The 24,467-nt window shown below is 34.4% G+C and overlaps 2 protein-coding genes across 11 annotated transcripts in view; one reads left to right on the top strand and one right to left on the bottom strand.

The window, feature by feature from the left end:
• LOC138942425 (agrin) overlaps positions 1 to 24,467 on the top strand; it is a 443,133-nt gene that overhangs the window by 303,258 nt on the left and 115,408 nt on the right. The window lies entirely within an intron of this gene.
• On the bottom strand, positions 14,621 to 16,696 carry LOC138942369 (ornithine decarboxylase 2-like). Its single transcript, XM_070312557.1, has 7 exons — positions 16,513 to 16,696; positions 16,335 to 16,411; positions 15,878 to 16,050; positions 15,469 to 15,769; positions 15,149 to 15,391; positions 14,844 to 15,052; positions 14,621 to 14,693 (listed from the first exon to the last, which is right to left on the bottom strand). The coding sequence occupies exons 1-7, from the start codon at positions 16,694 to 16,696 to the stop codon at positions 14,621 to 14,623; spliced, it is 1,260 nt and encodes a 419-aa protein (XP_070168658.1).

Genomic DNA, 24,467 nt, shown 5'->3' with positions numbered 1-24,467 from the left:
TTTACATTGACGTATAAAAATCGTGCTATTTATAAAGTCCAATGTTTTTATCTAGTCAGTGTAAAGGACAGTGGCTGTAATTCAATCGCTGTGAAGCTCATGCCGCGAGGAAACGAAGAGATCGGAAAGCTGTCCACTATAATTCAATCAAACGCGACGTACGCGAGATATGCGACATTTCGAGATGGAAAGCGAGTACAGAGGCTTGATACTCATCGCTTAGTGTTAGGGATAAAAAGTACGAAGCACTGCTTTATGAAACCGTAGTTTTGAAAAGCGTTTAAAAAAAAAAGAGATAAGAGTAAACGAGTTTTGAAATTGTTTGCTAGTGATAGAAAAGCACAATTACAGAGGAATAAAAGTCTACTCTAATTTATAATTCTAAAATCATCTACTTTTAACCCTTCGATTAAATATTTTGAAATAAATTTAAAGTCGATTTTTTAAATAGAAATATCAATTATTTTTATGGGATAATTAAAAATATGAAACAAATACAACAAATTTCTTTTACACGAATCGCGCAGATTTAAAAAATGCGCAAATAAAAAAGAAATAAAACCTATTTAATTTTCTTTAATTTAAGAGTCGGGCTTTGAATAGAAATTTAGTTTAAGTCCTTGTTATATATGTATATAAAATTATGTATATATGTATAAAAAAATTAACATTATAATGGAAAAATCGGAAAAAAATTGTCAAACATAACGTTCTGTCTTAATTCTAAAATTCTAAAAGGAAGAAAAGTAGAAGAGATATCTTGATTTCATTGATCATGAAGGGATCTTCCTTATTCTTGCATATTTTATATGATTTTTTCACTTACTATTAAAATTGGTATTTGTAAATAATAAAATTATTTTATTGTAAAAAATAGTTTACCATAGGAAAGGAAAAACTATCGTCTAGAAGAACCAAAATTAGTTGTGTACGAGGAAGTAACATCTGATATATTTAAATTTGGAAAATGTACTACGCTTGCTTGAATAAAATTGCACCAAAAATTAGTTTTTCTACGTTCATAACCGTGTTCGTAAATTCAACAGATTCTTTTCTAAACACGATAAACCTGCCAACGAAATAGATTCACTACATCGCAATTGAGTTGGATAATAAAACGTGTTCACTATTTTGTAATATATTATAAGAGAACCAAAAGCAAACAAAAATATAATAAGGTAAAAGATTTAGAATTGAATTAAGTGAATAAAATACGATATATATTTTAAATATATTTGCTAAAATTGTATATATTTTGGACAAGTTTCTTATAATACTTTTTTTATTTCTTCGAGAATTATTTAGAATTTATAATATACATATATATTACAAAATATCTTATAATTACAATTATAAAAGTAATTTTAAAAAACTTTGAATTATAATACTAAAAAATAAATGTATTGCGTGTCCGTTTAAAATTTATCACAATTTTATCATAGCACGATTGTACCTTTTGATCTCTCGGGGCATGAAACGTGATCACAGCTTCACGCTACTTGACAGCGATAATAAAATTAAGGTACATTAGAAGAGAGTGTAAAAGAACTATGAGAACTCATCCCAATTACCGTGAACTCGTCTTTTCTTTTCTCGCGACGGTGTATGAACGGTAGAGCGAAAATTGCAAGAAATTAAATTAATTTTATCGGTTTAGGCCTTTTTCCCCTATCCGGATGCCGCTCTCTAATCCCTGCTCTTCCGACTCACGTCACGCCACCGCAAACATTTCCGCTATCTCTCGTTCCTGTTTCTTGTCTTTTTCCCGAGGTTTATTTAAGAGATACATCAATGAGACATAGTTGAAATATTCTTTTCCGATATTGCTAAAATTTTTGATACACATTTATACGACGATAGTCGTATAAAAGAATCAAGAAAAATGAAGTTATGTAGAAAATGCTTAAATATTTTTTGCTTGCTAGATTTTTTTAATCATCTAGATTTTATTCTCCATAATTTCTGTATACTTTATTTCTCTCTCTCTCTCTCTCTCTCTCTCTATATATATATATATATATATATATATATATATATACATCTATCAAATTTAAAAGTAGAAAATTTATAGCAAATTTCTCGCAGAGTTCTTAAAGAATCTTACATTTCCTATTGCTACTATTGCAAAATTGCAAGCTAATTTGCTTATGTTGGAATAGAACTTCTTTAATTAATACACGCTCTTATTCCAATATACGCGTAATTACTTTCTATCTCGGAGCTTTTTCTCATAAAAGTTACCTCTCGCGCAGTTATTTAAATTAGATCTTAAACTCACCGCCGCCTAACTCTCGGCTGGCACTTGATATCGAAAGTAATTCGAGAGATGCTGAAGAGGTCATCGACGATGTAATCGGCAAATTTTTACGATAACTTCACCGTCGGGGATGACGGAAAATCGAAATCTGCATTCAAAAAAAAAGAGAGAGAGAGAGTAATTAAATTAATCATTATCTATGTCTCGTCGAGCACACTTGATTACGTTCCTCGACTCTCCAAGTTCCTCGACCTCGACGATCAAGTTTTATCAAACTTTAGCCGATGATGAACGACCGATGTACTCGTCCGACCCGCCGATAGTGTCAAGTGATCAAAGTCGAATGCGCGGCAATAACGCGCGTTTTTTCGTCGCGTCGCGGACACGGCAGGATCGAGCGATCCTGCAAAAAGGGCGCTTTTTACGATCTTTAAAATGAAGCTCCGTCCGCTGCGCCATATTCGGGTCACCCGAGTGCAGTTTTTGCCGAAGCGCCAGCTGCGTCGGTGTTAAACGATTCTCGCGAAATCCACGCGGTGAACGTTTTGCGATAACTACGTCAAAATCGAAATCAACTCTGCCGTCAGATCAATCATTATCATCGAATTAATGGCGCTTTTAATCATTTAATAGATGTGCTAGAAAATATCTAAACGTGAATTTATTGATCGGAAAGACAAATAATTTATATCACGAGGATAATGGTTCAGATTAAATTGAAAAAGGAATTATGTCACCGTGGAATATAATGGAAGCTTTTTCTAAAATTTATAATCGATATTTGTTTTTCCCAGATCTTTTTCTTTTCGGTAGGGTACATTTTTCATCTCTTCTTTTCCTGTTTCGGGGGTGTTAGGGATTATTTTTTTCAAATATACATATACGGAGAGCGTCGTTGATGTATTTTTCATTTGCCTTTAGCGCATTCCGACTCGCAGCCGGCGCGATTTTCCTGCAATTCCCTAGTAGAAAAAAAAAGAAGCGAAAAACACAACGATATAAATAAATTTACGTGCGATTCTGTCGTTTCTCCGACGGGGTGTCTAATGTTCTCCTGCGTCGCCCGTCCCGGAGACGAAAGTGCTTTAGCTTCCCTGCTGCAGGAAGGCAAGCAGCGACTTCCCGATTCTTCGCATACATCTTCATTCCGTGAAATGGCTCCTTTCCATCCCCGTCCCACCGGCGAATCTACTCTTGGTACACTCTCGGACTCTCCCGAGACTGTCTCAAAAGAACTGGTCGTAATTTTTAAACCTGTTTATATTAGTATCCAACTTATCACACACACACACACACACATCCAAGTGAAGTTTAAATATATTATCAATATTTCAGTATTTAAAATTTAGCAGTATTAAATAATATAAATAACATATATTAGTACGATACATATTAAATATGAAAAGACCCAACGAATTTTCAATCGTGAAAGCAATAAATATAAGAAATAAATTAGTAGCTTTGTTTTTTATTTATTTTTAAGATTTTTTTAACGTTAAGCTTTATTTGTAATTTTTAATGATTAAAAAATAAGAAAAGAACCAGTTGTTTCCGGCTATAGTAGCAAATATAAGAAGAGCGTTAATATGGAGCAATTGTGCTTGATTCGATATGCATACGGTGTGCGGGTTATAAATATTTCGGGCCCGATTGCGTGGAAAATAGCGGGCCATTTACTACAAGACGGAATTTAATGCACGAAATTCACAAACGAGAGTACCGTGCGTAGAGACGGTAGCGATCGCTCGTAATAAAGTATAATTGCTATTCCGATATAACGGCGCTGTTCAATTCATTCATTCGTCCGGAGAAACGCCCGCGTGCAGAAAAATTATAGTCGGCGTTAATGCCGGGAAAATAGCTCGATACATTCGTCGGCGCGACCACTTGACTAGCCGTATAATAATTAGCCGTTAAACGTGACCAACGTCGTTCGCCGATTATGATCATGATTAATTCTAACACGATTATTATTTTAATAGAAAACCGTATGGCTAACACATTTCAATTTGTCTTCCCTGCATTTCGCAAACGCACTCTAATACTCACTAGGATAAAGCGCCGTCGATTATTTTATGAAACTCTTTTTTTATTTAATATATATGTAAGGGATAATATTTTCTCGAGAGATAATTAAATTCAATAGTATAATAGAATATCTATTATATCATAATTACATAATTATAGGTGAATTATTGGAATATATTATTAACCTCAATTCCGTTTTTAAAATGGATTTACTAATAATTATATATATAAATTAGATCTATTAATATTATTTTATAATAGTTATTATGTTATTATTGTTATCATTGTTATTAATTATTACTACCATAAATGCTCTTGTTCATCCGATCCGATTGTTAGATTATCTCGTTTATAATCGGCTAACAGATTGCGTAATTAAGATTATAATTAATACGGGAAAGAGTCATCATTGCAATGATGATATCGTCCGATAATTAATTTGTTTTACGCTTCATTAGGTGGCTTCGTCGTCGGAAGGTATAATATCTCAAGCATTGACGATAACAGATGCGCCTAATCGTGATAATTAATGTAGAAATTTGATACATCAAAATTTAATGAGGCTTTGATATATATGAGCCACTTACTTTATTTTGTCGATAGAGATTTAATATTATATATATATAAAAATTTAATAGAAGGATTTAAAAATAATATAAGATTCTAAATTTTATATCCAAAATTTTCAATTTTATTTAAAAAAACTGAGATTGCTGTACTTTTCAAAAAACTCTTTCATCTATAATTCGCGAGACAAGATAAGCTTCTATTGTATTTACAGCCCTAATGTATCTTTGATAATTGTATATTTCTTTGCGTGTGTTTTTTCTATTACACGATACATGAGTAGAATTCTTTGACGAATTATAGATATAATATAAGGCCTAAGAGCTAAAGGAAATGCGTAGACTATCGCAATGTACAATATATATTCCTCATGGAATTGTGAGTAAATGTTGTATCCATTCGCAATAATTTACTAAGAGCATAGCTGGAGTATCGCCGCGGACGCATGTGGCAGCAAGCATCTTCATCCTCCTTCCTTAATCCAAATACGGCTCTCAATTTACCTCGCCTCAATTTTGCCTTGTCTCTCTCTCTCTCTCACGCGTGCGCGCGCGAGTCTCTTCAATTATTACGGCCCGCGAAGCTTGAGGCATTTTCAGGGTGTTTTGACGATAAATGATGGGACAGGCGGCTTGCACACCAGCCGTCGTAGAGACGTTTGCGAGGGGTTGCTGCACACCGACATGCCGCGGCCACATTGTTTTCTCCGTTCCCTCGTACCACCATCACCGTCCTTCCCTTCTTTCCTCTGTCTCTGTATTCGGGCGCAATGGCAACGAAATTTAATACCGCTGCCATCCCTTTTCCTACATGCCCGTCGCGATTTATAACCGCGCGCGAGAAACGCGACGAGAGTTTTCGAACGAAAATATTCAACGAAATTAACGATTCGCGATCTTAACGTTCGCCGATAAACATATCAGCGGTAAAAAAAAATAAATAAATAAATAAATATTAGCGATCCTGCAATACTACTGTCAGGCTAATTTAAAAAATGAGCAAACTATATCTTTCTCTATCTTTCGCTCTCTCGTTTCTCCATCCTCACGCTTGCAATTATCCCGCCATGCTCGAAAATTTATCTCATAGGATACCGTTTCCGTTGTCTTCTGTTCCCGGGCGCGACAGCGTTTTCGCGGCGGGAACGCGCGCGCGTTGCTCCTTGCGAAATTTAATTCCGGCCACCGCGATCCCAACCCCCCCGGCGATGCCGCGCGCGGGTGCGATTTATAACGACATTGAGCCGACGCGATATATTCCGGTATTCGTATAGCGGGCGTAAAGCGAGCGCAATTATTACGCGTGATAAACGAGGGAACCACTGCAGAGAAACGTTAGAATACAAGCGTGTCTTTTGAATAAGAAAGTGACTTGAAAAAATTATTCTCATATCTATGATAAGATCTTCGAATCTTTAAGAACCAACGATTGAAATTTTAACACGTATATTTCGTTATCAAGGGGGGGGGGATGCAATTTCTTAATAATAATTAATCAGATGCATTAGATGAACGAAATAAATTTACGGATCTCGATTTCAAAATTTTTCGTCTTCCTCCCGCCGATTTGAGAAAAGAATCTTACTTAATTTATCGCATTTCAAATTATTTTACGTATTACTAATTATTTATAATAAAAGATTTCGTTTGGTCGAAGGAAAAATAACATATAATGGATTTATATGAAAATACATATATGCATATTATTCTTTATCAAATATTGATTTTGATGATAATGTTTTAATTTAAACGAGTTAATAATTTATTTATCTCATCTTTACTATGTAATAACTAAGATCGTAAAGAAGGGAGACAGACAGATTTTCTCCTAGATCCATTTCGCTTTTTTTTTCTATTTACGTAATCATGCTTGCAACGTAACTATTAATTTACAACGTACTTGAGATATTTATAGAAGAAAACGAGGACATCCTTCTCTCTTCGCCACTCGAGTATCTTCGAGTTTCGCCATTTTTCCTATTCGCTCATTTCCCTTCATCCTTCTATGCCCGCTCGCAGCAGAAACGCGTTGCTTGTGCGAAATTTAATTCCGGTATTCTGGTTCCGGACCCCCTTAGCTTACGCCTCTCCACGATTTATAACGACACTGAACCAGTACGGTAGTCGCGTATTCGCGCATAGTAAGTTTTGGTATTGTTGCGGATATACACAGAGCGCGTGTAATATCAGCGTGATTTATCGCCCGTGATCCACGGGGCACCTCTGTAATATCACCTTCCACAGCAATTACGACGGGATACTTCCGAATGGCTAGACGCGGTATTGTTGTAGTTTGTTTCGTATAGTACGGGGAAAACTGAGATTAGATTAGACCAATTATATTGTATATGAACGTGTTCTGTGAACGAGCGAGCGAGAAACTGCATATGAACGAATGGATGATCTAGGTAACTAGTCTGGTTATTTAGTTACGAATATGAAACGTAGTAGGATACGCTTTGGTAGAAAATATTCGTCATTAAAGATTGCAGTAAATAGAGAAAAGGTGAAACGAAGGAATAAACAATATTTATATTTTATTCCCGAGAAATCAGTATGAGTTTATCGTACGTTTTTGAAATTTTAACAAAATTTCAAATCTACGAGGATAAGGAAAATTCGATGGTTTTACGGCACGTGATTCTCGCACTCTCAGAAAGGATTTCTGATAACGAGGCAAAAAATATTCTTGACATATTTAATCGTATCGCAACCTTACGCGGTATAAAAATAAAAGAATTTTAAAATTAAATCAATAATTCCTTTTCTTCTCTCTCGAATTAAATAAGATTGTCTCACTATCTTGAGACAAGAGGAACATATACAAATCTAAGCTTATATATTTTTGCATTTGGAATAACTTGATGTTAGCGCCACAATAGTCGTGGCGTTACTAGGCATTTTATTCTAGATTTAAGAATTTTCCATTTAAGATTAAAAAATTCCTTTTTCAATAATAAATATGATTGTCGCTATATCGATCCTATTTTATGATAGATTAAAGAGTAATAGCGTTAGATCTGGAAATCTTTTCTGTGGGTGCGCGTACGCGCAAATATCGAGACGATTGAGCAAAATCGTCGAGCAGAAAACTTGCTTTTTAAAAAAAATTCGTTCGTCGTGATCTTCGAGGTTGCCTGTCGAAGCCTCGGAATATGAGTGTCACACCCACAGAAAAGATTTCCCAATCATATTTATTATTGAAAAAGGAATATTTTAATCTTAAATGGAAAATTCTTAAATCTAGAATAAAATGCTCTCGGTGCTATCCCGTTAATTTTCTCACAAAGATGAAGATGGAAATTTGTAGCGATCTAACATCAAGTTATTCCAAATGCAAGAATATATAAGCTTAGATTTGCATATGTTCCTCTTGTCTCAAGATAGTAAGACGATCTTATTTAATTCGAGAGAGAAGGAAAGGAATTATTGATTTAATTTTAAAATTCTTTTATTTTTATACCGCGTAAGGTTGCGATACGATTAAATATGTGAAGAATATTTTCTGTCTCGTTATTAGAAATCCTTTCTGAGAGTGCACGTGACGGAAAGAGAGACGGGTATTTCGTTCACGTCGCGGTAGTGTCATCCAATTTCATATCCGTCCAAAATGCTGCGGATCTCGAAGCCTTCTTATTCTTATCCCGCTCTAGTTTCGTCCTAGTTTTATATCTGAAGAGAATAAACATTGATCGATTTTCAATGAAAATTGTTTTTATGATTTAATTGAAACATTCAATTAAAAGATATCGATGATTCAATAAAAAGATATCAACGTTTAAGGATCATTGCCACTGTCACAAGAGTACATACCGTCGATCGATCTTATTAATCTATCAATCATCAAGAAGTTTCTATTCACGATTGATGCTTAGTGTGTACAAATTATTAATCGTTCAGTGAAACTGGCACGCATTTGCCGATCGATTTGTGATTCTTTGCCAATATCTCGTTATGTCAAACTAAATCAAATATAATATAATGAAAATAAAATAAAAGAAACATATACAAATATTCTCTGAATAGGCGTAGATATTTATAAAGCATATACGAGATGGATATATAATCCAAGCAGAGATCAATAATCAACGCGATTGTTACCAAATATTTCTTAAAATTCTTTAATTTATTTTAAAAAAATACTCGTTAAATAATCTAACACATATGTACAACACGAATTGCCTAATTACACTCTTTTCACTCTGCATTTTCTTGCCGATGCATTTATCTCTATCTATACGTCGTCTGATATAAAAACTTTATTAATAATTTGAAGTAAAAAGGAGAAAATGTATACTCAGCTGTGTGTGTGTGTGTGTATATGTAACATATATTCTACAATACATCCTCTACGTATGGTATATATACGTGTACTAAAGAAATATCTTTAACAGACAAGTTTACTGTTGCCAATCGATAATTTCCGTAGTTCGAGAATATCGCACGATGTTTCTTAACTTCTTTTTCCTTTCTCCCGTTCAATAGAGACGTGCGATAATCTTGTACTTTAAGAATCAACGTGATCAGATGTTCTTACCTGTCAAATATTTGTGAACGATCTATAAATATCAAAATATATTCACGCGCTCTCGCGTGCTGATAATCTTTATCAATTTTATTTGCATTATTTTATTTACGTTACATGTGACAACGCATTAAATTTAACGTAGACACGTCGACGGCGTCCCTATACGAAGGCCGACTCCTCGGGGACGCGGCATAAAATGGGATATTCCATGGGATATCCAGGTGATACGGTTTCCTAAAATGGAAAGGTACGGTCGAAGCAAGAATAAATTACGAGACGTCTTAATCCATTTATGAGTATAAGTTTCAATAATATAAATTATTCGTTCCCATAAAGACACTTATTCTTCTTGCGTTTCTCTTTCCATTTTTTTCTTTCATGGACATTCTTCATTGTCTTTCTATTTCTCACCTCGCTCGCAGATTTGTTCTTCTCTTCCTGTATCTGCTCCCTCGATTCTTTCTTTTCCTGAAAAAGAGCAGTAAGTCATTTTTCACGCGATCCGACTCAATCGAGTTTACGTGCAGGAATAATGTATTCGTTAGCAATAATTGTAGAGAGAGAGAGAAAGAGAGAGAGGTCTTGTACAGATTTATAAAAAAAAACTTGACGATTTAATCTCTCACACATACACATACATATTATATATCGTAGAAAAGTTTTTTCGAATTATAAATACCAAGTATGCTTTTGAATTGTAATTGAATCCGGTGAAAACGTTTGACATGGGAAGATAAATGCATTTTTCGAAATTGTTTACACGGATAACATTCCGTTTTCGCATATCTACTCGATCTTCTGTGCATTACGTGACATTTCTCTATCTCTTAGAGAATATTTTCCAAACAAATATATATGAAATATTTTACAAGAGACGGAGAGATTTTTCTCACTCCATATCTGAATAAGATCGATAAAGATAGAAAAATATCTCGATATTAGTCGTTTGTCTCGAGAGAAATAAGATGGCAAGACTGATCTCGTTTAAGATTTCGGAAAAATCTTGTTAGAATTGTTATACGGGATCAATTTCTATTCATATTCGTTCGTGCAGCACTCGCTATTTTTCAGTCGATATTTGCGTCCAAATAATATTATCAGCGAGCGAGAGGGCTCGTTCAAGCCGCTTAGACAGCTAATGCGAGTGTTCTACTTACAGAATGTATACTTTGGCACGCGAGATGGGGTGTAAGTAAGACCGACAAGGAGGGAGATAGAGAGCCATGGAAGCTCAAATTCATGTTAGAAAAATAACGAAAATTTTTCTCAGCGGGCCGTTTACTTTCTAGCGGCGTCGAATAAGACGTTCGGATTCCGAGATGTTACTTTATTTTCCTCAAACGTTTGCTCGCGCCAAAGTGGCCTTCCTCCTCCTCCTTTCTCTTGCGTATATAAAATTTCCGGTGGAGGGAAAGTGCGATGGCGAGTTCGCTTTACGAACAACGATCGGCCGACAATCCTCCCGAGAACCGTGGAAACGCGCCAGCCGACGAGCCGGGAGGAAGTGCTCGCTTCCGGAAGGGATAACGCGTCGGCTACGGAAACGTTGCTCGGGGTAAATAGCAATTAGGTACGTCGATTCCTTTGATCCGTCATCCCGCACAGCGTCAACCTCTCTCTCTCTCTCTCTCTCTCTCTCTGAAGACTCTCGGGATGAAAAGCGTGTGATGTGTGTGGTTTTTCTATCGCGAGAACACTGATTTCGACGCTTTTCATTCAATTCGCAGATTGCGAATAGTTGGCGCTTGAAATTTATTCATCTATCATGAAAAACGGGCCGCTAAATTTAACGTCTACCATATATGATTCTCAGCAATGTACATTTTTTGTTATTAAATTATTCGTATATATATATACAATATATATAATATTTAAAAAATTATGCAATAAATTTATTAATGATTTATTATCAACACTAATAATCGCAATTAAATTTTACATTCTACGTTTTACGTCTAAAATAACAGCTGATGAATGATACATATTAATGATACACGTAATGGTACGTATGGCTAAATTAAGCTGATTTTCATAAAAGATGCTGACACACATGCCCGTTGATTCGCAAAGTCCACGATTATATTTTTAAACATAAATTTACACGCTGAATGCTGCGCATTTTACTAAAGCCGCGTGTTTGTCGTGAATTAATTAAACCGTGAAACCGTGTTACAATATTTTGGTATATATTAATAATATGTATTTCTTGTATTGAAATATTATTATAATACTTCAGTAGTATTATGACAATACTTCAAAGTATTGGCACATAATATGCCCGGTCTCGGCCCGTTAGTTGAAATTACAGATAAATAGCGAGTGCGTTGTTTTATTTGTCAAACTTTGTAATACGGGCGAGCAACGTGTATATACTTGGTACTTTGCAATATCACAAAGTCGTCCGCGTTTCACATTTTATGGGTAAAAATATTCACAGAGGGAGAAGTTAGGATAATATATTTAACAATCAATTATATAAATAATATTCGCTCAAATATGAAACATGCAAAAATAATTACGTAGAAATGAAAATAATGGAAAATCAGCTTGGCTAAAGCTTGTAATATTGTAGCGTATAGTGCCAAGTGATATTAAAATAAAGAATATAGAAATCATGAAATGAAGAATATAAAATATTTTGTGTAATCTTTTTTCATCGAGGGATCAAACGGAGATTATTGGCAGGCTCGGCATAAATTCCATGTCTTATATACAATATTATTAGCGATTGCAGTATTTTTCTTGGAGAAAAACATTATTGATGGCATACGATACCTTACTTAGCAATTGATTTCTTTTGCATTACATTCAATTTTGCATTTATTTTCAATATTATAATTTATATAAATGTTCTTTTCTTTATTTTTTATTCGGATAAAACTCACATTTTTAATGTGAAATGCATAGAATAAATTCGATAAATCTCATTTAACCATCATTTTTTTTTTTTTTTTTTTTTTTTTTTTTTTTTTTTTTTTTTATGTGAATTTTGTGCTCCAATTCTTGTCAATCTCGCAGGAAAACGTGTATGTATTATATAACGGGCTATCGGAATGGAACAGATACAAATCTCGGAGCGGAGAGTGTGTCCGCGCGCGGCCTCGGCTATTGATTCAACGTGACCACAATTCAGGATTATAAAGCAGCGTCATTCACAGTGTGACGCGCATGAAATTGGTCCTCCAAAAATACAACTTTCGTGTCGAAAAAGAAAAAACGTAAAAGGGGCAGTCGATCGCGAATCGGCACGGGCCTTCGTAACCCCGATTCTTAATCCGTCGCCATCTACGTGTATTTGCAGTGGTTTGACAGCCAATTCGCCATTTCTCTGTAAAAACTGCGATGAAGCCAATCAAGCCGCATGGCGAAAAGAGAGAGAGAGAGAGAGAGAGAGAGAGAGAGAGAGAGAGAGAGAGAGAGAGAGAGAGAAGGAAAATAGAACGTCAGTTGAATCTACGAATGCAAAGGGTTAATCCAGAGAACTCAGCGATAGATCTCCGCCGACTGTAATCCACCCCTTATCTCTCATATTCGCCCTCATATCTCGCCAGTGACCATATTTTCCTGCTGAAGTTTTGCCACGTAATCCAATAAGCGATTTTTGCACTACGTGCATTTATATAGCGGAAGATCGCTCCGGATATGGAATCGATATTAATAACAGGATGAATGAGATATACGTGAGGTCTTTGTAGAAGCGTAAAAAATTTCTATATAAAATCATTCAATTTTATATAACACTTGGAAATTTTTACCAGGTCTTTCACTCTCTTCCACGATAAAAGATTGAAACAAATTTATTCTCAACTTTAAATACATATGTCAACGTAGCGATTTCTCGGCTAGACATATATATATATACGACTCTCTGCGTCGTGACCTGACACGAAGTAGAGCATGCCCGAACGAGTAGAAAGTTGGTCGAACACCAAAGGAAACTCGTCTTGGTATCGGCTGGGCGCGAGCGGGTACTGACGATGGCGGCGCGGATATTGGGACATTTGTCAGCCACTCGAGTATTAGTGGCGGGTGTAGGTACCGAAGAGGGTATATACTTATTAGCGGCGCGCTTCTATGCATGGCGACGTGCCAACTAGTTACCGGACCGACCCAACGGATCCTAAAGGTGAAGTCCGAACGCGTATCCGAACCCGGAAACCCGTCTATGCATACTTAGTGCCCCGTTCGCGTCGACAGCGAGCCAGCTTCCTCGGGTCAAGAGCGAGGGAGAAGGGAAAATGTGCTTGGCGAAATCGATACCCTAATAACAGTATCCTAAAAAGAAAAATCGATTTAAAAATTAAATAATTAATTAAAAGTTAAATAATCGATCAAGAGAGTTAAATAATATGAAAAATATTAAAATAATTATCTCTGTATATTTGAAAGTTACTGTAAAATTAAAAGAGATTACAATTGTTTATTTTACCTAAGAATTCATGATAAAAGTGAAAGATAACGAACGAGAATTAATGTCAATGAATCGTCGAGCGGTTTGTCTTTCGTAGATTCCGATGAATTATGGAATAAATTTTTCCTCGTGCTTCGCATCTCATTAAAAGGAGTGTAATTTGGGATAAAGTTGAACTTTTTATATATTATGATCAATTCTTGTTGTCGGTTCTTATCTGCATCACCACACGGTTTATTTGTTGGAAATAAAGTTTAGCCGGATACTGTTATAACGTAATGTAACCCAGTCATGTGTATGTATGATAAATACGGGATTATTTACATCATTCGTATAAATCACCCGCACCTGTATTTAATTATTACAACAATCTTATTTCACATGTATTACATGTAAAAGAAGAATCAATTATATAAAATTTCTTTATATAACTTGCTTTATTTAGCGCGCGTTTATAGACGTCATAACAAGATAATGATAAAAATGTGACACACGTGTGTCACAAGATTATCAAAATAAACGCGATCGTCGCGTATTCCAGACTCGTATAAAAATTTCCACGCAATTTCCGATGCGCAATTGCTGATGAAATTGTGCATTCGATACAGTCCCTGCGTGCAAAAAACTTTGCAAGTCCTTCAGCGTAAATATGCCAATTTTTCTTTCTTCCGTTTCTCCCTCCGCGCTTGTTCCCTGTTCCGTTTTTTTTTTATTCTCTCTTTTTCCTCCTTCAACCAGAAATCATGATGGTAACGTTTTTCGGCGAGTCTTATCGTAAAATAAATATCGAATTTCTTCGACAATACGAGTACATGTGTGTTATATTATTACTACTTAAAATTATTTAATATATTGTCTTTCAAAATAAAATGCGTTTGATTAATTTCGTTGAGAAAACTTTGCCTGAAAACATTAATATTGATTATTATAGAGAGAGAGAAAAATGTAAATATATATGTGTTATAGTTTAAATAAATAAATATATAATATACTCTTTTAAGCATGCAAAATTCAATATTATTTTCAAGTAGATATATCTTCACGGGTACTGACCATTGGGTCTTTCTAATAAATGGTTTTACATCTGGAATCGGGAATCCATTGAATGTATTGGAAAGGGCTAAAGTGTAAGCGCCCATGTCTCTCCACACTAACCAATCGCCTATATAAAGTTCCGGCAATAGGACGTCTTTAAGAATGAGATCATACGAGTCGGCGGTCGGTCCCCATAAATTCGAAAGGAATTTTTCATCGCTCGCCAGCTGCAATATTATATTAATACGATAATTCTGTACTTTACGCAATTATAATTCTTTGTCGTATTAAATAGTTATTTATATAGTAAATTGTATAGTTACATTGAAAGCTAATTCTGGGATTCTGGCCTGCAGACCCAACATTTCGTCTATAAACGAATTGTACACGCCGCAATTCATGTAATACATTCTCTTCAATTCGCCATTTTTCGAAACAGTAAGCTTTTTGGAATGTAAGTAGGAAGCTAAAGTGAAGTTCGAGCCTACGTAATAACGTCCAGGCTCGCTGATGACTCTTATAGTGGGATCGAGGTCCTTGATCGCGTCGTTAATAATATTGGCCACCTGAGAGAAAAGAAGTAACGAAAATGCACGTGTCGACAACAAGATTTTTCTTAAATAAAAATATTTATTATACATACCGCGTCAAGATCATCGCCGCGCACGCTCGTGAATCCACCACCGATATCGATCAGCTGCGCGTCTTCGCAGCCAATCGATTTAGCGAAAGCGATTAATTTCTTAGACATTTTGATCCCTCTACGATAGGCGTCCAGTTCTAAACACGGGGTACCCACGTGAAAACTGAAGCCGTGTAAATTCAAGCCGAGATCCTTCGTATACTTTATCAAGCATCTAGCTTCCTCTCGGGGGTCGCAACCGAATTTTGTTCCCAATGATACCGGCGTGTTTTTCGCGTCGCAGCGTATTCGTATTACGATCCTGTTCGAGTCATCAACGATATCAACGATAAATAAAACGATACAAAACATCTTTCGAATAATTATATTGTATATAACGATATCTTAATAAAATTTGCCTTATACTTACTTAGCTTCGGGGAAGTAGTCTTTAATTTTCACCAACTCGAGTTCACTATCGGCCGTCATCTGTTGGACACCCATCTTTCTTGAATATTTTATATGAGACGGCAATTTGGTTGGATGCGCAAAAATGATCCGTTCGCCTTGCACGTTGTACTGCATTACGTGCGCTATCTCTTGCTGTTAAAAACGTCATTATCCTTAACTAACTTTGCGAATTATTAGACAACTCGTTAATTTATGTACAACTTATATACAATATGAATACAAGATATAAAGAGAAATATGGTATCTTTTCAAATATTTTCATCTCTCTTAGTTTAAATTGATAGAATATGTTGATGTGAAGTTTAATACGACTTGTATAAATAAGGCTTATTTTAATAAGGCTTGTGTAAATAGCAAAGCTATAAACATTTTGATAGCAGCATAAAATTTTGACAACAGAAATAAAATTTATTTACCTTAGACGCGCAATCGAAACAACCGTTTAAAGCCGCCAGGACTTTAATTACTGTCGGATCTGAATTGCATTTGATCGCTAAAATTTGAAAACCGTGTGTGAGTGTGATATCGATTTTTTTATAAATACATTTGAATGAAGAAAAGCAACAAAGAATATAAGAAATTTCATAAACATACCATAATGTGGAGTAACTTTAGGCATTTTACTTATCCATTCGTGATGTCGTTTAATAACATCACCGATATCCGCTACATAAAAGGCATCTTCTGGCTTTTCAATCTTTATTATATCTCTAATGATATCCATGTCATCCGCGCCATCGTCGATGATTTTTATTTCTTTGAAATTAGAATGCGACATGATAAAAATAAATAAACATGCAGGAAAATTATATGCAAAACTATTTTCTGTGGGAGAAATAAATAAATATTTTAAGTTTTACCTAGTTAATATCGTATTAATTGTAACATAATTATGTTGCGTAATATCAGCTTAATAAATAGATATTACTTATGACAATTATTTTATTGTGTTTAATATATTTTTTTTTAACTAATTTAAAAAAGTAATAAATTCAATAATACTTACAGTTTTTAATACGTCAATTTCCAGCTGTTGTTATAAATACGTTACAATAAGTATTGATATTCCTAGATTAGACAAGAGAAGATTTAGAAAAGAGTCAATTTAATCAAAGCTTCTTGTGAAGATTAATTATGATTTGTTTGGAATCTTCCTGGTTCCGATAGATTCTGGTTTACGAAAGCACTAATTTTTTAAGATACGTAAATTCGATGACGCGTCAACCGTCTGTCAATTTACTATAGCACGCTCAGAATGACCGATTATCCACACATCGTCGTCGGCTTTATATATATTCTTCTGTTCTTTATCTTTCTCTTTTTCTCTGTCTTTCTTATTCACTTTCCAAAATATTATGATAAGACATTATACGGGGTGTATCTGAAATGACTAAACTTTAGGAGCATATTCTAGAGGTCAAAATAAGACTTTTTTCCCTATGAACATGGGTCCGCAAATAAACCCTCCTCCGAGGTAGAGGCCCCTAAAGTTTGGGGAAAAAATTAAAAATTGGTTGTATTTCAGAAAAAAAAAAAAAAAAAAATGGCGGAGGATTGAAATTTGGTATAGCTCAGCAAATTATGAAGTAAAGAGTAAACTACCGAAATGAAAAAAATAAAAACGTATATTACGAAAACATTAATTTGCCAAGCTCGGAGGGGAGTTCATTTGCGGACCCCATGTTCGTAAGAAAATGAAATCTTATTTTTTGACCCCTAGAATACGCTCCTAAAGTTTAATGCATCATTTCAGATACACCCTGTATATACAATATTACCCGCACGTTTCGAAAAGTAGACCGATATCCTTAATTTCATTGAAGTTTCTTGAAAAGAATAATTATGGTTTGTTTGAATTTGGCGTTTCAAAAGATTCTAGTTTGCAGAAACGCTAATTTATTAAGATATGAATTCAATGATTCGTTAATCATCTGTCAATTTACTATCTGTCATGTTTGTGCCGACTAATTATCTACACATCTACAGCGTCGGCTTGGTATACGTTCTTTTGCTTCCTATCGCCGTTTCTCTTTCTCCTTATCTCTATCTTTCTTTCTTTTAAAACATCGTGATACTATGCTGTATATATTATTCACACTTTTGACGTAAAGTAAACCAGTATCATATTAAATTAGACAAGTTCCAGCATAGTTTGATAAGAATATTTATCAATGAATAATTAGTTGCGTCAACACCTGGTTAAATAATACGAGTATCTTATCGATCAATATTTCATCTCGAGTTTATTTTTTTGTAGCTATCAAAATCTCGTAACTTCTCTGACTACTTATTACAGAAACTAAGCTATTTCATTCGATTAACTCGGGAAAGAAAGTTTAGATCTAATTACAATATATATAATATTGTAGATATAATTATATATGAATTTTTTTTACCCCATTTAATCATATATAAATAGATAAAACTATTTCTGATTATATTTAATTAGATCGCATTATGCATACTTCATATATATACAATATACACATGATTAAATACAATTATATATTTTGAAATACAAATAAATGAAATCTCATATATAGAAGAATTTAGTATTAAAATAATATTGCTCAAATTTTCCAATAAAATAAATAAAATGAATCATTATACTAAACTTAAAATTTATTCCGAAATAATAAAATGTGTAGAAAATAATTGTAAACTATGAAATATAAAAATTATTATTTAATAAATGCGTAACTCGCGTATACTCTTAGTATTTTTAAGTTTAACTATACTCGAGAAAGAATTTCAATGTAATTTTGCATAACTTGATATGGAATTATTATATCTTGATATTTACATGTAAATGATAATATAAATAGATTTTATTATATATAATTATATGTAATTGGATGTAAATTTTTTTTCCTGTAAATAATTTTAAAAATTATCAGTTTTCTTTTGAAAATTATTTTCTCTTCACTTATCAGTCAATCAACTTGAAAATTACACATGGTTATGAAACCGCACACATTTATGAAAGAGATGATTGGCAAGACTTGGAGCGTAAAAAACAAAGAATTAAAACTTAAATTTCTTTTTAAATAAATCATAATAGATATTATATAATATATTAAACTTTACTAAAATAATGTAATTTATATGATATATCGCGTAATTTAGTATATTATAATAAATTGTATAAAACTAAATTTTTATTTTAATAATCTTAATTATTAAATATCTATTTCAAAATATATAATATATATATAGACTCGAAGAAATATGAATATAAAGAAATATGATTCTTATACGATTTATGTTATATATGCAATTAGCTTTCTCATAACAGATAATCAAATTCTCTAAAACATCATTAACTTAATGTAAAGACTTTTCAAATTCTTTGACGATAGCGTATGTTACAGATATGTATGTGTTGAGTAGATATCAAGAACACACGCCGCGAAATCTAATTTAGTATTTCTTATGGACTGCAAAAAACTAGATTCATAATACAATTAATTTTATTTTTTGGCCAAGTTTCATCCTTCATTATAAGAATTCATTCTATTATTCTCATCAAGTTGTATTGTTCGATGGATTTTTGCAGAATGAAGCAAATTGCTCGTTGCAATTGCACCTTGAATCAATCCGCACTTAAAAATTTTCCCTACAAATATCAATTTATACAATAATTTAATTAAAACCTATGTGGGAATTACCGAATGAATAATATTATAATTAAACTATTATCTCTCGTTTCTTCGCCCTAATCATTGACTCATCCTAATGATTGGTATCACAATCGTTACTGGGAATCCATTGAACGTAGTAGCAAGGGCTATAGAGTAAGCACCCATATCTTTCCAAATCAACCAATCGCCTATTTCAAGCTCGGGCAACATCATTTCCTTGACAATTAAATCATTCGAGTCGGCAGTCGGTTCCCATATACTTGAAAGGAATTTTTCGTGGTTTGTTGGCTACGGTGGATGAATCGACAATTACTTTCAATTAATAAAAAATGACTTTTAATGTGAAACAAAATTTAGAATTACCTCGGAAAGTAATGGCGGGATTCTAGCTTGTATACCTAAGAGTTCATCTATAAATAATTTTAGATTATTAAGATTTTAAATAATTGATTATTTAATTTGACATGTTTACAAGTTGTATATTTTTACAAAATTGAATGAAACATATAAATAACTGTGTCTGTGTAAGCATGTTATGTACAATATTTTTATTAAATAACATGGTTATATGATTTTTTAATAAACTCTGATGTTTTAAAAATAAAAAGGTATGTGTGTGTGTGTGTGTGTGTGTGTGTGTAATATAATCTTATTATATATTGAATTATTTTACAGTATATTAGTTAGCTTAGATTGTGTTTTATGCAACAAATATATAAATTATTTATTAGCGAATAAAATACAATATAAAGAGATGAATCGACCTACCGCACTTTGCCTTGATAAAACGAATCTGAAGCTCTTACTAAACACACTAATCTCTCGCTAAGCTCTCGTTAAATACACTAAACATTAAAGCATTTTTTAAATACTCCAGAAGGAAACTTGACAAAATAATTTATGTTAAGAGCGAGATCTTCTTTTATATACATATCCATTTATCGATCCCATTTACGATAATGGAAAATGAGAGCTATTAGAAATAATAATAATCTATTATTTTTACACATATTGCTTCTAATGAACAAGTGCAGAATTTTAATAAATGTCAAGACACGCATCTGCAAGATAAACAGTATTGTAACACAAGAATTGTATGTTGCAGCATATTTTAACGCTTCTTATATATTTATTTTCTTCTTCTCACTTCAAAGCATCTACTTTTTTGTACATATTCATTTATTTATATTCATATTCATTGCTTTTTTTTTAAATAAAAAGTGCTCAGTTATTCTACGTGCTCGTTCATAAGTGTAATAATTTAATATTTAAAAAATTACCTGCAAGACAAACAGTATTGTAACAAGAAACGCATTTTCCAGCATATTTTAACGCTTCTTTATATATTTGTTTTGCTCTTTTCATTTCAAAGCGAAAGATAAAAGAAAAAGAGAGAGATTACATTCTCCTTTTTTATCTAAAAATAAAAATAAAAAATAAAAAATTCTAAATTAAAAAAGAAAAAACACTTTTCTCTCATTGTCAGTTAACTCCGTCATAATCTTCTATCAACATTTATAAAGAATACCGGTGCATTCAAAAGGCAAAGAGAGAGAGAGAGAAAGAGAGAGAGAAACTGTACACAGAGAATAATGTAATCATGCGACTATTTCAAGTATTCTGTTTTAAATGTGTTTTTCTTATTTGTTCGGTTCATGTAATCATGAGAGAACGCAACCGCTTTATTCACACGATCTGTTTTCAACATCATTATAAAACTTGCTCCGTACTCTCTCAGTTTGTTCAATAATAATCCTGTTCTCTAACACTTCGTTAACAAGTTTTGCAATAAAACTCGATGCACGAAACTGCAACAACGAAACGCGCTTTCGACCGCTAGCCGTCCTATTATGTCCCCGTGCATGATCGTCGTTTTCATAACGGACGAATGACGCAGAAAATTCTTAATATCATATCGCGTTCACATATTTACCAGTTAACTGGCTGAGTGTCTCGTTTTAAAACAGCGCCTAGTCCCAAGTCCCAAGTTTCTTAGCGATGCTTCTAAGAGAGGATGAAAAACAACACGATCGTTTGTATACGCGAATTTGGAAACCGAACATTGATCATGAAATTGGAACTTGGTAAAGACACAGCTGATACATTGATAAAAGATTAGAAAATAGTACACGGAGAATGGATCGCGGTGTGTCGATTATAAATCTAGAATTAAATCGGGAGAAGAAATGGACGCACGTTCCGGGAATACAAGCCAGGTCGGGCGGGTAGTAGTAGCGGACTTTCTGCAGTCGGACGTGCCGCGTCGTATAACCGTCTCCGCAGTAGCGGAAACTGGGAAAGGTCGGCCTTGCGAAGTAAGCGACGTCGTTTCAATCCTACCCCACCCTCTCCACTCTCGATGACCCATGGGATTTGAATTTTATACCGGCACGAGGACACTCTCTCCTTTTTTTTCGGTTGATCCTCGCACTTTCCAGGCGGCTCGCGAACGGAAGAAAGAAAGTCTAAGTTTCGACTTGTTAATCTTAAAGTTGAGATAAGAATAAATCTCTTCATTGTTTTTAATAATTATATTAATTTATTATATTATATTATATTTAATTATATTAATAATTTATATTTATATTATAATTTATATTATAATTATATATTTATATTTATATTATATATATAAAAATACTAATCATCTCTGTCGTAAAAATTTTATGGAAAAACGATCTCGATTTCAAGAGAATTATATTATCGATCACATGTTTGAAGAAAAAAATGATATTCATAGACCTATTTTTGATTATGTTAAATATACCGTTTACACGCACATAGACGAAGAGATTTCGATATCCCCGCGGGCTTTCCTCGCATTAATCAACGATCACGCACGCGTCTGATGACATTTGTCGAAGGCGCAACGCCATGAAACCATTCCTTTGTTATTCGTTAGTATGTCACGTGTAATATCCGCTCTAGATTGCCGATGATGGATTTGACGCTCTCGCAGATTGCCGTATCGCGCCGGACAATGTCCGTGTGGGTATTTTTTTTTTTTTTTTTTTTTAATATGACGAAAAATATTGCGACACATACGTCCGCGATACGTAAAATTGCACGCGTGTTGGCAGCTGTCGCCATCGGCCAACCAGTCCCGATGTTTTTGACGCGACGATCTTGTCGGCATGATAGTCCCCGATTGATGATCGATTATCGATCCGCCGTCGTGAGCATCAATTCGTACGAGAATATTTGGCACGTTTATTTATCGAGCTGAAAATCCACGTGTCACGCATGGAAAATCGCATGCATTCCACTCCTGACTTGACACGGGATTTCATTAAATCGGATTTAACTGTTTATTGTTATGGTAAAAAGAGCACAGATCGGAGCTGTATAAAAAAATTTTAATGGAAAGAACAGTTGCAAAAATCATTGAATCTGGATATTATCTGTATAAACGTATAGAAAGAATCAATTCCTTTTAGACACGTTATACCTGTGTATATAATATATGGCTGTCTAAGAAAATTGGACGATAAATCGGAGGAACATTCGCGTGTAACACTGTTAATAGCGCTTGGACGCAGTTTCACCAGGTGCCGATCACGTTTTCGGGAAGCGTTCAAGTACGATGGTAGTTTTACAAGTCACAGTATTTCTCTTGCGAAAACGCGCCACGTCTCGTGCATGAATATCTTGCTGCCGGTTCGCCGTCATTAAAAAGGCTTACGCTACTTTGAGCTTAGAGACGACGAGGACAAGAGCTAACAAGACCGGAACTTTGTACTCGCGAATGCGAGTTCGGGAGAGAGAAACCCCCGTAATACGTTTTACGTTTCAGAGTATAAGACTCGCGCTGTTAAAGCCGAGTTCAAAACTTGTCGTCATGCTGGCGGACACGTTCGCGTTTCAGTGACAGCTTGACAGTCACCGCAGACGGTGCATACTTTCCACAGCCTCAACTGGCGGTGAATTAACCCTTGTACTCTCGTTTCTCCGCGCTCGGTATCACGTTCTTCATCTTATTAACACTCTGCGTCGTTTACACTTTCCTAGGAAAATAATAGACGCTCAAATTTACTAAATCTATTACTTTTATCGTATTTTCCTCTCTTTTCCCTTATTAATTACTCTGACACGAAAAGAAATTAATTCCACGTATTTTCATTCGATGAATTATAAATGATTAAATAATATCATGTAAAAAATTATATCTTGGGTATTAAACTAAAGATTGACGAATCGTGAGAAAAAATCTAATTGATTAATTATTTATAATTTTCTGTTTCTCTTTCGAAAAAAAAAAAAAAATTCGAGGAAAGGATTAATATCCGCAGGTTGGGCAGCCAATCGCGCAACAAACGCACACACATACCATACATCATCGCACGTGTTACCACGCGGTCGATCAAGGAATCCGTAAACGGCGTGCTACGATATTCGCGAACTAATTCAACGTTGCTGCCGCCGTAAATCGCGTGACTCCGGTCCGCCAACGACTTCTTGGATCAGTGTATAGTCAATAGGTATGTTGCTCACGTACCCTCCGAATGCACAACGCGGGTCGTCTATCGGAGACGCGGGAGCGAGAGAAGCACAATAATTGGTGGCCGCTTCGAACATGCCGTGCGGTTACATCGATCCGAGATTGCGAAGAGCTACCCCCTTTTAATCACGCGATAGAGCGTAGGGCGACAAACGAAAAATCCTTTTAGGACGCAAATTTAGCATTCACCGGACTCTCGATTCTACTTGCGAAAAGATCGTATACGCGCGATGGAAAATGTTATCATTCAAAATGTAACGTTCGGGATAAGATTGTCGTACAATTTAAAATTGCATGCTTGTTTGAGCCAGAGATAAAAGAGAGAAGGCACGAATATAGTGCTTTAAAACTCAGCTCGGATTTAATGAAACCAGATCGATTTGACGGTGGAGTGCTCGTGAGTTAAATTT

Source organism: Polyergus mexicanus, unplaced genomic scaffold (genome assembly GCF_030449975.1).
Source record: "Polyergus mexicanus isolate NDT 795.1 unplaced genomic scaffold, iyPolMexi1.0 SCAF_22, whole genome shotgun sequence".
Lineage (NCBI taxonomy): Eukaryota > Metazoa > Arthropoda > Insecta > Hymenoptera > Formicidae > Polyergus > Polyergus mexicanus.
The sequence above is the reverse complement of the archived record's forward strand: the minus strand, read 5'-3'. Positions and strand labels throughout refer to the sequence as shown.